Below are 12,660 nucleotides of genomic sequence, written 5' to 3'. Positions count from 1 at the left end.
CCTATCACACACCCCCTACTGGGGACCAGGCCTGCAACCCAGGCCTGTGCCCTGGACCAGAAATCGAACCTGCGACCCTTTGGTTCCCAGGCCAGCACTCAGTCCACTGAGCCACACCAGCCAGCGCAAGATTAGTCTTTATTCAGGGAAGTCATGCATAAACATCTAGTTGAACTTTGTCATCACACATATAGGTGAGGACATTCCTGCACACAGGTAGTTAGACAACATGCGTATACATACGTTGAAATGTTCAAAAGAGTGGAACATCTCTACCCTTGGAAGGATACTTTAGTATTATAATGGAGGTATAATGAAAAAGACTCATGAGGAGATTACCAGAGGGTCTTCCAAACAACACTGGCCAGTCTTATGGGGATTCCGCAGCATCACACCCCCGCCCCCAGTCCTACAAAACATGCTAGACTGCCTGAAAGACAGCTCTGACAACCATCAGTGTCAGGGACGGCATAGGTATGGAAGGAAGTTAACCAAGTCTCAAGCCTTTGGGTTAAACTCTTAGCAAATGATAGTATATGGTTACACAAATCTTATAAAATCGAGGGTGATCTTACTGGGTTTACAAGTTAGTCTAAGCAAAGTTATGAATTCTTATTTTCACCCAAGGACATTTTTTCATTGCTTTTAGGGAGAGAAGGAGAGGGAGAGGAAAAAGAGAAACATGCATTGGTTGCCTCCGTATGCATCCCAACCGGGGATCATACCTGCAGTCTAGGTGTGTGCCCTGATTTGCAGGGAAGGGAATCAAATCTGCAACTTTTTCATTTACAGGATGATGTTCCACCCAAGTGAGCCACACCGGCCAGGGCAACCACAGCAGTTTTTTAGAACATACGCTCCCACAGAAGTCAAACTAGAATTTATCATAATGTCACTTAAAGTCCATAATATTATTTCATTTGTTTCCACTAATAGTAAGTTATTAAAGAACAGTGAGTGCTTGGGATTAGAGGTAAGGGAACACCAGACTTGAAAAAGGAGAGGTTAGTGACCATAAACGTATACTAACAAATAAATATTTCTTGAAGGATACACAATAATTGATAGTAACTGTATTATAGAGAATGGGGAATGGAATATGAGAATGAGGGAATAGCCTTTATTGTATGTGTACGCACATAAATCTACCCCAAATTTTCTAAACGAAAAGAAAATTTGTAAGTTTTTGTAATACATGTTGCAAAAAAAAAACCTATATGCACCTTATTCAGGTTCTCTCCCCACCTGCTCTCTTCCTCTCACCGCTTCTCAGCAATCCTCACGGTCTGGCCCGTGTGTGAACCCCCTTCCTTGAGGCGCCTGGAGGTCTGGGAACTACATTGCCCAGAAGACCTTGCGCGGAGACCAAAGTGATGAGCCACTGGCGGGTCAGAATGAGGCGTTCTCCTGCGTGCGCATCCCGCCAAGGCGGGACTTCCGGTCTCTTCAGGGTGGCGGTCATTTTGGCTCCTCAAGGGTCTTTTCATCCCGTCAGAGGCTTGGGCGTGCTGGGTCCTGGACGACCTGCTGGAACCGAGAAGGCGCGAGAGTCGTGGTCCGGGGCCGCACAGACGCGGGTGGGAGGCTCGGCAACGCCGCCCAGGTGATCCCTTCCAGGGCCGGGACAAGGGCCGTGGTGTCCGGGATCCCCTCCTCGCCTGCTGCTCCCGCCCCGCCCACAGAGTCCGATGGCGGCGGCAGCGGTGAGGCGCCCGGCTGAAGTGAGTGCGCGTCCCCCGCCGCCCTCCGCACCCCCCCGCCGCGCCCCGTCAGCCCCCCGCGCCCCGCCGCCGGGTGCGGGGCGCCTGTCACGTCCTGCGGCCCCGGCGTCCCGGACCGCGAGGCGCTCGCGGGTGACACACGGGGTGGCGAGGGTGGGAGAGGGTGACGGGCTGAGGGGCCGCCGAGGAAAGGCGTGCAGGGGCGGCTGAGCCGGGGGGATCCGGGACCCTGGGGTCCTCCTGGACGCCCTTGGGGAGCAGAGAGTCAGGAGGAGTGGCGCCGGGACTGGCAGGGGTTGTGCCTCCATTCTGAGGGTCCTGGGGGTCGCGGAAGGTTGAGGATAGAAGAGGGACACGGACGCTGTGTTAGAACTGTGAATGTCTTCCGTAAACTGCCCAGAAAGAGAGCACGACTAGAATGGGGGTGATGAGACACGGAGAGCTGAGCCTTTATCCAAGGTCACAGAGCTGGTCCCGGAGCCGGGCACTTGGCGGGAGGTCACCAGGCTCGCGGGCTGGGCCTCGGTGCCGCTGAGACCTGCTCGCCTGGCGCTGAGCGGTGGTTGACCGCGTCTTCCCACCGGTGTGAAGACTGGAAAACCGGTAACGTAAACTAGACAAGGCAGGACAGGGTGACCGGGTGCCTCTCTGGTCCTAACACCGCCCAGACGGTGTCTGGGATTTTGATGCTCTGAAATGGTCGCCTTCTTTCGCACCTGTTGGGTCTGAGACCTTGAGAGATACCCCCAGGCCTGCCTGGCATTGTCGTGTCTCCAGACTCTTCCCTGGGTATTTTCCCAGCTCTTGGATGGGGGGAACCTCGGGATACCCCCAATCCCTGCCCTGAGTGTAGGGTACAGGTATTATGAAGGTGCTTCCATTGCTTTAAAACCAGTGTAAACAGGTGTGGAAAAGTAACTCAGGGCCAGACACCCACATGTTCAAATGCTTGGAGATGCCACTAAGACCGGAGTAGGTACAACGGGACTCGGTTCTTTTTGTTAAGAACAAAGAGCAGGGGGGCTGTAATCTCGCCTGTGTGGGGCCCCCTAAGAAGTTGGGCATCTGTTATGGACATAAAGAGAAGTTTGGACAAGAGGACGGAGTTCGCTTCCCCTGGATATAACGGGCTCTGCCTGGCTGAACATGGAGAGCAGATTATAGACGGAAGGGAGGGAGGCAGGGAGCCCAGGTGGAGGCAACAGCTCTAACCCAGATGAAAGCTGACGTACGGGAGTGATCCCTGTGGAGGTGGAAGAAGAGATTGGGTTCCGGGTCCCTTTTTAAAGAAGGTGAGGGGAGAAAAGGAACTGGGGACAACCCCCGGAAGTGATGGGAGCTCCATCAGCTCTGCTGGGGAAGATGGTGATAGGTTAGTTTTTCCTTGTAAATATGAGAAGTTTTGTTTAAGCCCTGTGACGAGTCTGAGGACTTTCAGAGAACAGTGAGGGGAGACATGAAGTGGGCAGCTGGACGCACAAGCTGAGAAGCCTGGGGAGGGGTCCAGAATGGAGACATGCAAAAGTGACACGGACCACGGTGGGGCTGTGGCTCATCAGTAGGAGGGGGATGGTATTCATGGCGATCATGCTAAGGAGTGGGTCAGAAAGAAGGTGCATGGTGCAGGAGAGACGTGATTGGGGGGCGGGTGTGGCAGAAGGTTGACTGGGCAGGGGAACCAAGACCTCCATGGGATGAGTGGGCATGAGATGGCTGGGGAGGCAGAGGAGTAATTGAGAGATGACACTAGAGGACAGGGCCCCTGCTTACCCACTAAAGCAGGATTCACCACAGTGTTGTGGCGAATTTTGATGGGATCTGAGGAGTTTCCATCTTGCTGGTGGATAAGGTCTGGGGCAAGAATGTGGTCATTGTGTCACTGTGCCTGTAAGAGAGACCGGTGGGACTGGGCTTTGAGGGAAGGTTGGGTGGACAGAGTTGGCTTGTGGCTGCTGCAGTGACATCAAGTGCAGTGCAGAAGTGGAAGGTGGTTATTATTATCTGAAATTTGCATGTGGTTCTGGGTGACTAATAATTGAAGTAAAGGTCAGAGACAGGCAGAAGGGACGGCAGAGCCCCATTTGGGGCTTTTCCTGGCTCTGGAATCTGTTAGAGGACTGGGTTGTGCTGGATCCTGTTCGAATATGTCATACATGCCCTGATGCCACGGGTCATGTACATGGGTGAGTCCAGAGAGATGCCTATGGTGTGGGGCAGGAAGGTGGCAGAGCTGAGGGAGTGAACCTATGGTCTGAAGATGTGAGAGCAGTTTGGCCTACTGTATGATGTGTACATTAAGAGGAAGTGTGAGCTGAGTGCCCCATGTTTGGCTGTGTCGTGGAGGCGCCATGTGGGAAACCCCAGGTAAATAGCTTGTCAGGAGGGCTGCAGGCCAGGTTCAGAGGGCAGGTGGCATTTACTGTCCTGCTGGCTGTTGTTGCTGAGGGCCAGGACAGTGATTAGTGAGACTGCAAGCAGAGAGCATCACTGGCACCAGGGCCTCGTATCGCCCCTGAGGTGGAGCCCTGGAGGAGGATGAGCAATGGGAAAGTGTGGGAAGAGTTGGGTAATAGGTTCTCAGAGAGAGACTGTTCATGATTTCATTCGTATTAATCCTGACAGGTTTGTGTGACCTTTGAGGATGTCGCCGTGTATTTCTCCAGGACAGAATGGCGCCTCCTTGATGAGGCTCAGAGACGCCTGTACCTCGATGTGATGCTGGAGAACTTTGCTCTTATATCCTCACAGGGTAAGACCCTCACTCTCTCCTGGTGACTATGACTAGGGTTTGCATTTCCCCCACATCCTCTGTGCCTTAGGGTGCACTCTTTTGTTTCCCTGATGAAAAAAGTCCTCAAAGGGCAAGGTTTTGCCCGTATGGAAGAGGTGAAACAAAAAATGGCAGAAGCACTAAAAGACATCAAAATCGATGAGTTCAAAAACTGTCTTTATCAGTGGAAACAAGTCTCGATAGGTGTTTTGCATCAAATGGAGAGCACTTGAAGGTGACTGAAGTTTAAACATGTAGGAATACACAGTTTTTTATGAGTAAATTAAAAGGTTTTTTGGGTCCACCTTTAAATATCTTTTACAAATATTTTATCCTGTTTCTGAGGTTGCCTTTTTATTTTGTTGATTGTGCCTTGACCTGGGATCAGTCCCGCAGCCTTGGTGTATCAGGGCAATGCTCTAATGAACTGAGCTACCTGGCTAGGGCTCATCACCATTTATTTTTTATTTTTATTTTTTGATCCTCACTTGGTATGTTTAATACTTTTAGAGAGAGAGGAAGAGGGGGTGGAGAAAGAGACAGAAAGAGAAAGAGAAACAGAAGCAATGATATGAGAGAGAAACATCAGTTGGTTGCCTCTTGTACACACTGACTGGGTACGAAACCCACAGTCTACGAATGTACCCTGACCCAGAGTCGAACCTACAACCTTTTTTTTTTTTTTAATTTAAAGATTTTATTTACTTAGAGAAAGGGGAATAGGGGAAGAAAGGAAGAGAAACATCAAGGTGAGAGAGAAACATCTATTGACTGCCTCCAGTATGTGCCCCGAGAAGGACCAAACCCCCGGCCCAGGCATATTGGCAACCCTTCGCTTTGCTGGATGATGCCTAGCCAATTGAACCATACCAGTCAGGGCTGAACCCATAACCTTTTGGTGTACGGGACTATGCTTCAATCAGCTGAGCCACCTGGCCAGGGCTTATGATTTTGAAGAGACTACCCTTTCCCCATTTTGTGTTCTTGAGTCCCTGATCAAAGATTATTTGACCATATATGTGTGGGTTTATTTCTAGGCTTTCTATTCTGTTCCACTTGTCCATTTTTATGCCAGTATTGTAGTATTTTGATTACTTATAGATTTGTACTATTTTGAAATAGGAAGTGTGGTGCTTACAGATTTTTTTTCTTAAAGATTGTTTTGGCTATTTGGATTTTTTTTTTTGGTGGTTCCATAAGGATTTTAGGACTTTTTCATCCTTTTTATTGAATTAATTGGCTTACACTGGTTAACAAAATTATACAGGTTTAAGGTGTGCAATTCTACAATACAACATCTGTACCCTGTGTTGTGTTCACCACCCCAAGTCAACTGGGTTGTTTTTTCTATATCTGTATAAAATTTCATTGAAATTTTAATATGAATTCTGAAGAATCTGTGTATCACTCTGGGTATAATGGACATTATAACTATTCTTTCAATCCAAGAACACTGGATATTCTTCTGTTTATTTGTGTCAATTTCTTTCATCAGTATCTTATAATTTTGAGAATACAGATCTTTCACCTAGGTTAATTTTATTCCTGAGTATTGTTTTTGATGCCATTTTAAATGGGACTGTTTTCTTAATTTTCTTTTCAGATAGTTTATTATTAGTGTATATAAACAACTGAGTTTTTTCTTCTTTTAGATTTTATTTATTTATTTTTAGAGAGGGAGGGAGGGAGAGAGGAAGGAAAGGAGAGAAATATCAATGTGCGAGAGAAGCGTCAACTGGTTGTCTGTCATATGCCTCCAACTGAGGACCTGTCCTACAACCCAGGCATGTGCCCTGACCAGGAATAGAACTGGTGACCTTTTGGTTTGCAGGTAGGCACTCAATCCACTGAGCCACACCAGGCAGGGTGAGTTTTAATTTTAATTATTTTATTTTATTTTAAGAGAGGAAGAGAGGAGAGGGTGGGGAGGGAGAGAGAGAATCATCAATTTTATTGTTCCAGTTTTTGGATTTGTTGGTTTCTTTTATGTGCCCGGAGATTGAACCTGCATCTTTGGAGTGTTGGGACAACACTCTTAACCAACTGAGCTACCCGGCCAGGGCAACTGAGTTTTAATGCCTTTTTTTTTTTTTTTTTTTTTTTTTTTAATCCTGCAACTTTACCAAATTCATCCATTAGTTCTAACGGTGTTTTCATAGTGTCTTTAGGTTTTCTATACATAAGATGATTTCAACTGCAAACAGTTTTGTTTCTTATTTGGGTGCTCTTTATTTCTTGTTTTCTTTATTCTGGCTAGGACTTTCAGTACTATGTTGTATAAAAGTAGAGAGAATAGGCATCCTTTTCTATTTCCTGATGTTAAAGGAAAAACTTTTAGCCTTTGATTGTTGAGTATGATGTTAGCTTTAGGTTAGCTTCTACACCTAATTTGTTGAGAGTTGTTCATCATGAAAGGATATTGAGTTTTGTCAACTGTTTTCCCTGTATGTATTTATATGATTATGCTTTTTCGATCCTTCATTCTGTTACTATGGTGATTCATATTAATTCGCACATGTTGAACTACATCCATGGGATAAATTCTACTTGTTGTGGTATGTGACCCTTTTAATGTGCTGTTGGATATGGTTTGCAGGTATTTTGTTGACGATTTTTCATCTGTATTGGTCAAGGATATTGGCCTTATATTTTCCTTAAATGACTTTGATATCAGGGTAATGCATCTCATAAAATGAGTTTGGAAGTGTCACCTCTTCAACTTTTTGGAAGAGTTGCAGAAGGATTGATATTAACTCTTTAAATATTTAATTGAATTGCCAATGATTCTACTTGGTCCTGGGTTTTTGTTTGTTAGGAGATTTTTGATTGCTGATACAATTATCTTACCAGTTACAGATCTATTTAGGTTTCCTATTTCTACCTGTTTCAGTTTTGATGGTTTATGTGTTTCCAGGAAATTCTTAATTTCTTTCAGGTTATCCAATTTGCTAACATATAACTGTTTTTAGTAGTCTCTTCTGATTGATTATATTCCTGTACTATCAGTTGTGATGTCTTCTTTCATTTCTGATTTTATTTGAGTCTTTTCTCCTAGGTTATTTAAAGGTTTGTCAATTTGATAATCTTTTTAAAATACCATCTCTTAGTTTCACTGATCTTTTCTATTTTTTTCTTGTCTCTCTTTCATTTATTTCTGCTTTGATCTTTGTAATTTACTTTCTTCTGCTAACTTTGACTTTAGTTTGTTTTTTTCCCCCCTTATACCTTAAAGTATAAAGGGGAGTTGAGACTTTTTTAATCTTAAGGTAGACACTTATCTCTATAAACTTCCTTCTTACTGCTGCATTCTGTGTGGTATGTTTCCATTTTCATTTGTCTGAATACATTGATGTCTTTGACTCATTGATTATTCAAGGATGTGTTGCTTAAATTTTACATATTTTTGATTTTCCTATCATCCTTTTAATGATTTTTACTTTCATGCCATTGTCATTGGAAAAGATACTTGATATGATTTCAGTCTTAAATCAGGGTTTGGTTTGTTTGTGCGCGCGCTCTTTTTTAACTTTTATTAGTGTTTATTTTATATTTTAAGATTTAAAAAAAATTTTTAAGTTTCTTTATTTATTTTTAGAGAGAGGAGAAGACAAGGAAGGAAGGAAACATCAAGGTATAGTTGCCTCTCACATGCCTCCTCCTGGGTACCTGGCCCACAACCCTGGCATGTGCCCTGACTGAGAATCAAACCAGCGACCCTTTGGTTCACATGCCAGCACTCAGTCTACTGAGCCACACCAGCCAGGGCAGTATTTATTTTACGCTGAATGTACTCCCGGACAATAAACTTTTGTATCTTCAGTTTATTTCTGGTATATCTTTTTCTTTCGTGAAACTTCCTCTTCTGGTTTAGGAACAGTTTGCTCTTTTTCAGTGAGGATCATCTCAGTGTGGCAGGGAGAGCTCGTGTATGGGTTAATCTCCCCATGAACTCTAAATTCTACACCGCACCTTAGGACCTTTGTTCACCTGATTGTGCTTGATGACCAGAGAATCTACATCTAAACCCTTAAGTTCAGCATTATTTCCCACATTTTTAAGCACATGCAGCGAAAATTCAGCACTCTTGGGCCACTAACCATGTGTCCAGCACCACTGTTTGGTCTGGGCACAACTTCGAACTCCACTATTGTAATGATGGAAGGGTGCACATTGCTTGTGCAAAGTGACATCCTTCAGATACTTGGTGGCTTTTTGAATATGCATACCCTTGCTGGTCCGGCAATTTCATGAATGTTCTTAAAGTGAACACGAACATTTGAACCTCTTGATTTGGATGATTTTGTGGGGTTTTCTGGATTAAGTAAGTAAACCATTTTCAGAGGTCACCTCTCATTGCTTTTGGGAAGAGCTCATTTGCTCTTAAGTGAAGTTCAAGTTCGATGTTCTTTTACTGATATTTTTCTTTGGGTGATCTCTCTGTTGTAGAAAGCAGAGTATTAAAGTTCCCTACGTTTGTTGTATTGCTGTCTATTTCTGTTTTTAGATTAGATATACTTCCTTAGTATATTTAGGTGCTCTGATTGTGGGCACATATGTACTTATAACACATACCTTTTTGATTACTTGGTTACTTTATCATTATATTAGGAGATTCTTTGTCTCTTGTGACAGTTTTTGACTTAAAGTCTTATTTTGTCTGACATAAGCATAGGTACACCTGTTCTTTTTTGGTTTTCATTTGCACATTTGTGGTCAATGAAGTCAATGTGTACTTCACCATCATTTCTTTGCACTCAGGTTGCTGTTGTGGAGCAAAGGATGTGGAGGCACCATTTGAACAGAGTGTTTCTGTGGGAGGGTCACAGACCAGGACTCCAAATGAACCTCCATCTTCCCAGAAGACCCATCCCTGTGAGATGTGTGGTTCAGTTTTGAGAGACATCTTCCACTTGACTGAGAACCAGGAAACACTACACAGCCTGAAACTGTTGAGATGTGGGGCATGTGCAAAACAATTTGATTTCAGTGCAAACTGTCAGCAGTACCAGGAGCATCACACGGGAGAGAAACTCTTTTTAAGTGATGTGAACAGAGCCTCATTTGCAAAGAGCTGCAATTTTCCTATGTCACAGAAGCCTGTTACCTGTGAGGAAGTTGGGAAAGACTGCTTGACCACCTCAGGACATCTCCAGCAACAGGCAACTCACACCAGGGAGAAGCCAAACAAAATCTCCAAAAATAAGGTGTCTTTTCAACGCATGAAAAGTAATTGTACTTGGGAAGAACGCAAGAAAGCCTTTAATCCCAAAAACACACTTGCTCAGGATCCAGGTGTGCACACTAAAAGGCACTGTTTTACGTGCCATGAGTGTGGGAAAACATTCAGGTACAAATCTTCATTTGTTATTCACCAGAGAGTCCATACTGATGACAGAATCCGTGTCTGTGATGACTGTGGAAAATCATTTAGGGGAAGCTTAACCTTCAATCAACACCGACGAATTCATTCTGGGGCAAGGCAGCACAAGTGTGGCAAATGTGGGAAATCCTTTAACCAAAAATTTGTCCTTATTTATCCTCAGAGAAGTCACACTGGAGAAAGTTGTTATGTGTGTTGTGAGTGTGCGCCATCTTTCAGGCATAGCTCTGTTCATATTCAACAACAGACAGTTTATACTGGAGAAATGAGTTTTGAGTGTACTGAATGTGGGAAATTCTTTAAACGAAAATCTGACCTCATTGAACATGGGAGAGTTCATACAGGAGAAAGGCCTTATGAGTGCAGTGAATGTGGGAAATCTTTTACTTCTAGCTCCGCTCTCCGTTATCATGAGAGAGTTCATACTGGAGAAAAGCCCTATAAATGTAGTGAATGTGGGAAATCCTTTACCTCTAGCTCTGGCCTCCGTTATCATCAGAGAGTTCATACAGGAGAAAGGCCATATGAGTGTAGTGATTGTGGAAAATCTTTCACTCAAATAAATCACCTCATTATACACCGAAGAGTTCACACAGGAGAAAGACCTTATGAGTGCAGTGAATGTGGGAAATCCTTTAGCCACAAATCTTACCTCTCCCAACACCAGAGAGTTCACACTGGAGAAAGGCCTTTTGAATGCAGCGAATGTGGGAAATCTTTTACCTCTGGCTCTGCCCTGTGTTATCATCAGAGAGTTCACTCTGGAGAAAAACCCTATGAATGCACCGAATGTGGGAAATCTTTTACCAATGGACCGATACTCATTCGACACCGTAGAGTTCACACAGGAGAAAGGCCTTATGAGTGCAGTGAATGTGGGAAATCATTTACCCAAAGAAATCACCTCAATATACATCAGAGAGTCCACACAGGGGAGAGGCCTTATGAATGTCGTGAATGTGGAAAATGTTTTACTTCTGGCTCTGCCCTTCGTTATCATCAGAAAGTTCACATTGGAGAAAGGCCTTATGAGTGCAGTGAATGTGAGAAATCTTTTACCTCCAGTTCTGCCCTCCGTTGTCATCAGAGAGTTCACACAGGAGAAAGGCCTTTTGACTGCAATGAATGTGGGAAATCTTTCAGGGATAGTTCCCAGTTGAATCAACATCAGAGAGTTCACACTGGAGAAAAACCTTATGAATGTGCTGATTGTGGGAGGTCCTTTAGCCAGAATTCTTATCTCTCTAAACACAGGAGAGTTCATACTGGAGAAAGGCCTTATGAGTGTAATGAATGTGGAAAATCTTTTACTTCTGTCTCTGCCCTTGGTTATCATCAGAGAGTACACACAGGAGAAAGGCCTTACAAGTGCAATGAATGTGATAAATCCTTTACAAATAGCTCAATCCTTATTAGACACCGAAGAGTTCACACAGGAGAAAGGCCCCATGAGTGCAGTGAATGTGGGAAGTCCTTTACCCAAAGAATTCACCTCATTATTCACCAGAGAGTTCACACAGGAGAAAGGCCATATGAATGCAGTGAATGTGGGAAATCTTTTACTTCTCGTTCCACACTCCATTATCATCAGAGAGTTCACACAGGAGAAAGGCCTTATGATTGCAGTGAATGTGGCAAATCTTTTAGCAGAAAATCTAACCTTTCTCAGCACATGAGAGTTCACAATGGAGGAAGGCCTTAGATGTATATAAAATGTACAGGGTTTTTGTTTGTTTTTTGTTTTTTCAGTGTTAACAACACGGGAGGAAACTCTGAGGCCCTGTTTGTCTGAATGTAATCTCATGAATCCAAACATCAACTGTAGGGAGATTCCCCATAAGTTCTTGTTATGTGGGAACCATGTATATCTGTGTTGCACTTTTGAATTTACACCGATCACATGCAGATTTATGTCACTCAGAATTTCTCTGGTTGAAGCTATTTTACCTGTACCACCTTGCAGATCCCCACAGTTTTCATCAGCCACTGTCCTAATGTCCTAAGGGAAGCTAACTGGTCTCTGATTTGTTGGAGGAAATTAGGAGTAGCCTCAGCCCTTTGGAGATCCGCATTTCCTTCACTTTGACTAGTTGAAGCATGGACCTGACCCATTGCTGACCACAGAAAACTTCATCTGAGTTCATCTGGCAGCTTGGGAAGGACTGTTTTCCTCAGGGACCTGTGATGAATATTTTCAGTGTTGGAAGTCACCAATGCAAGAACTGCCAGGTCCATGTCCCTTTGGTTTGTAAAATAATGTATGTTTTATTGTTTAAGTGCCCTTTAATCTTGGGTGTTGTATTTACTGTCTGGGGTTTATGAGCAGATTTGGGCTCTACAGGCATGAAAAAGTGAACAACCTTTATGGGGGTCTCAAAATTTCTCTGCCTCATAGTGGATAATGTGGTGGAAGAAATTAGGTTACCATTTTTTACCAAATTTGCATTACTGCCCACACCCTCCTAGGAAAGATTGCAGGGCTTCCTGGTCATGTGAAGCCAGGATCCTATAAGTTTGAGGAGACTCAAAAGTCAACCTGAGGAGGAGCAGGTGTGACAGCCTCAAGTTCTTCGAGCAGTATGAATTTATACCTGGTTCACAGGGTGTGTCAGTACTTTTGAAGGGAATCACTTTCAGAGGTCTTCTAATGAACCATGTGCCCTGTTGTCTACAATACCATAGGTAGGTAGTCACTTGAATGTAGGACAATAGAAGTTGAGGGAAGTCATGGTTGCTAGAGTCATGGTTACTTACCAGTCTAATAAGGATTAGAGGAGACTGCTGCCAAC

The 12,660-nt window shown here is 44.1% G+C and overlaps 1 protein-coding gene across 1 annotated transcript; it reads left to right on the top strand.

Annotated features, from left to right (window-relative positions):
* The first annotated feature begins 1,444 nt into the window (after positions 1 to 1,444).
* On the top strand, positions 1,445 to 12,271 carry LOC129066271 (zinc finger protein 345-like). The gene is made up of 3 exons (XM_054567803.1): positions 1,445 to 1,721; positions 4,344 to 4,470; positions 9,250 to 12,271. The coding sequence occupies exons 1-3, from the start codon at positions 1,689 to 1,691 to the stop codon at positions 11,571 to 11,573; spliced, it is 2,484 nt and encodes an 827-aa protein (XP_054423778.1). The 5' UTR covers positions 1,445 to 1,688; the 3' UTR covers positions 11,574 to 12,271.
* Positions 12,272 to 12,660: the final 389 nt, after the last annotated feature.

This window comes from Pteronotus mesoamericanus, unplaced genomic scaffold (genome assembly GCF_021234165.1).
Source record: "Pteronotus mesoamericanus isolate MK-2021 breed Mesoamerican mustached bat unplaced genomic scaffold, CSHL_Meso_final contig_199, whole genome shotgun sequence".
NCBI classification, from domain to species: domain Eukaryota; kingdom Metazoa; phylum Chordata; class Mammalia; order Chiroptera; family Mormoopidae; genus Pteronotus; species Pteronotus mesoamericanus.
The sequence above is the reverse complement of the archived record's forward strand: the minus strand, read 5'-3'. Positions and strand labels throughout refer to the sequence as shown.

What these genes read in the sequence shown, in the direction of transcription:
- LOC129066271 (XM_054567803.1), top strand. Translation starts at nt 1,689, where the DNA reads ATGGCGGCGGCAGCGGTGAGGCGCCCGGCTGAA. An exon ending in CGGTGAGGCGCCCGGCTGAA is followed by an intron (nt 1,722 to 4,343) that starts GTGAGTGCGCGT and finishes TAATCCTGACAG; the next exon opens with GTTTGTGTGACCTTTGAGGA. An exon ending in TGCTCTTATATCCTCACAGG is followed by an intron (nt 4,471 to 9,249) that starts GTAAGACCCTCA and finishes CTTTGCACTCAG; the next exon opens with GTTGCTGTTGTGGAGCAAAG.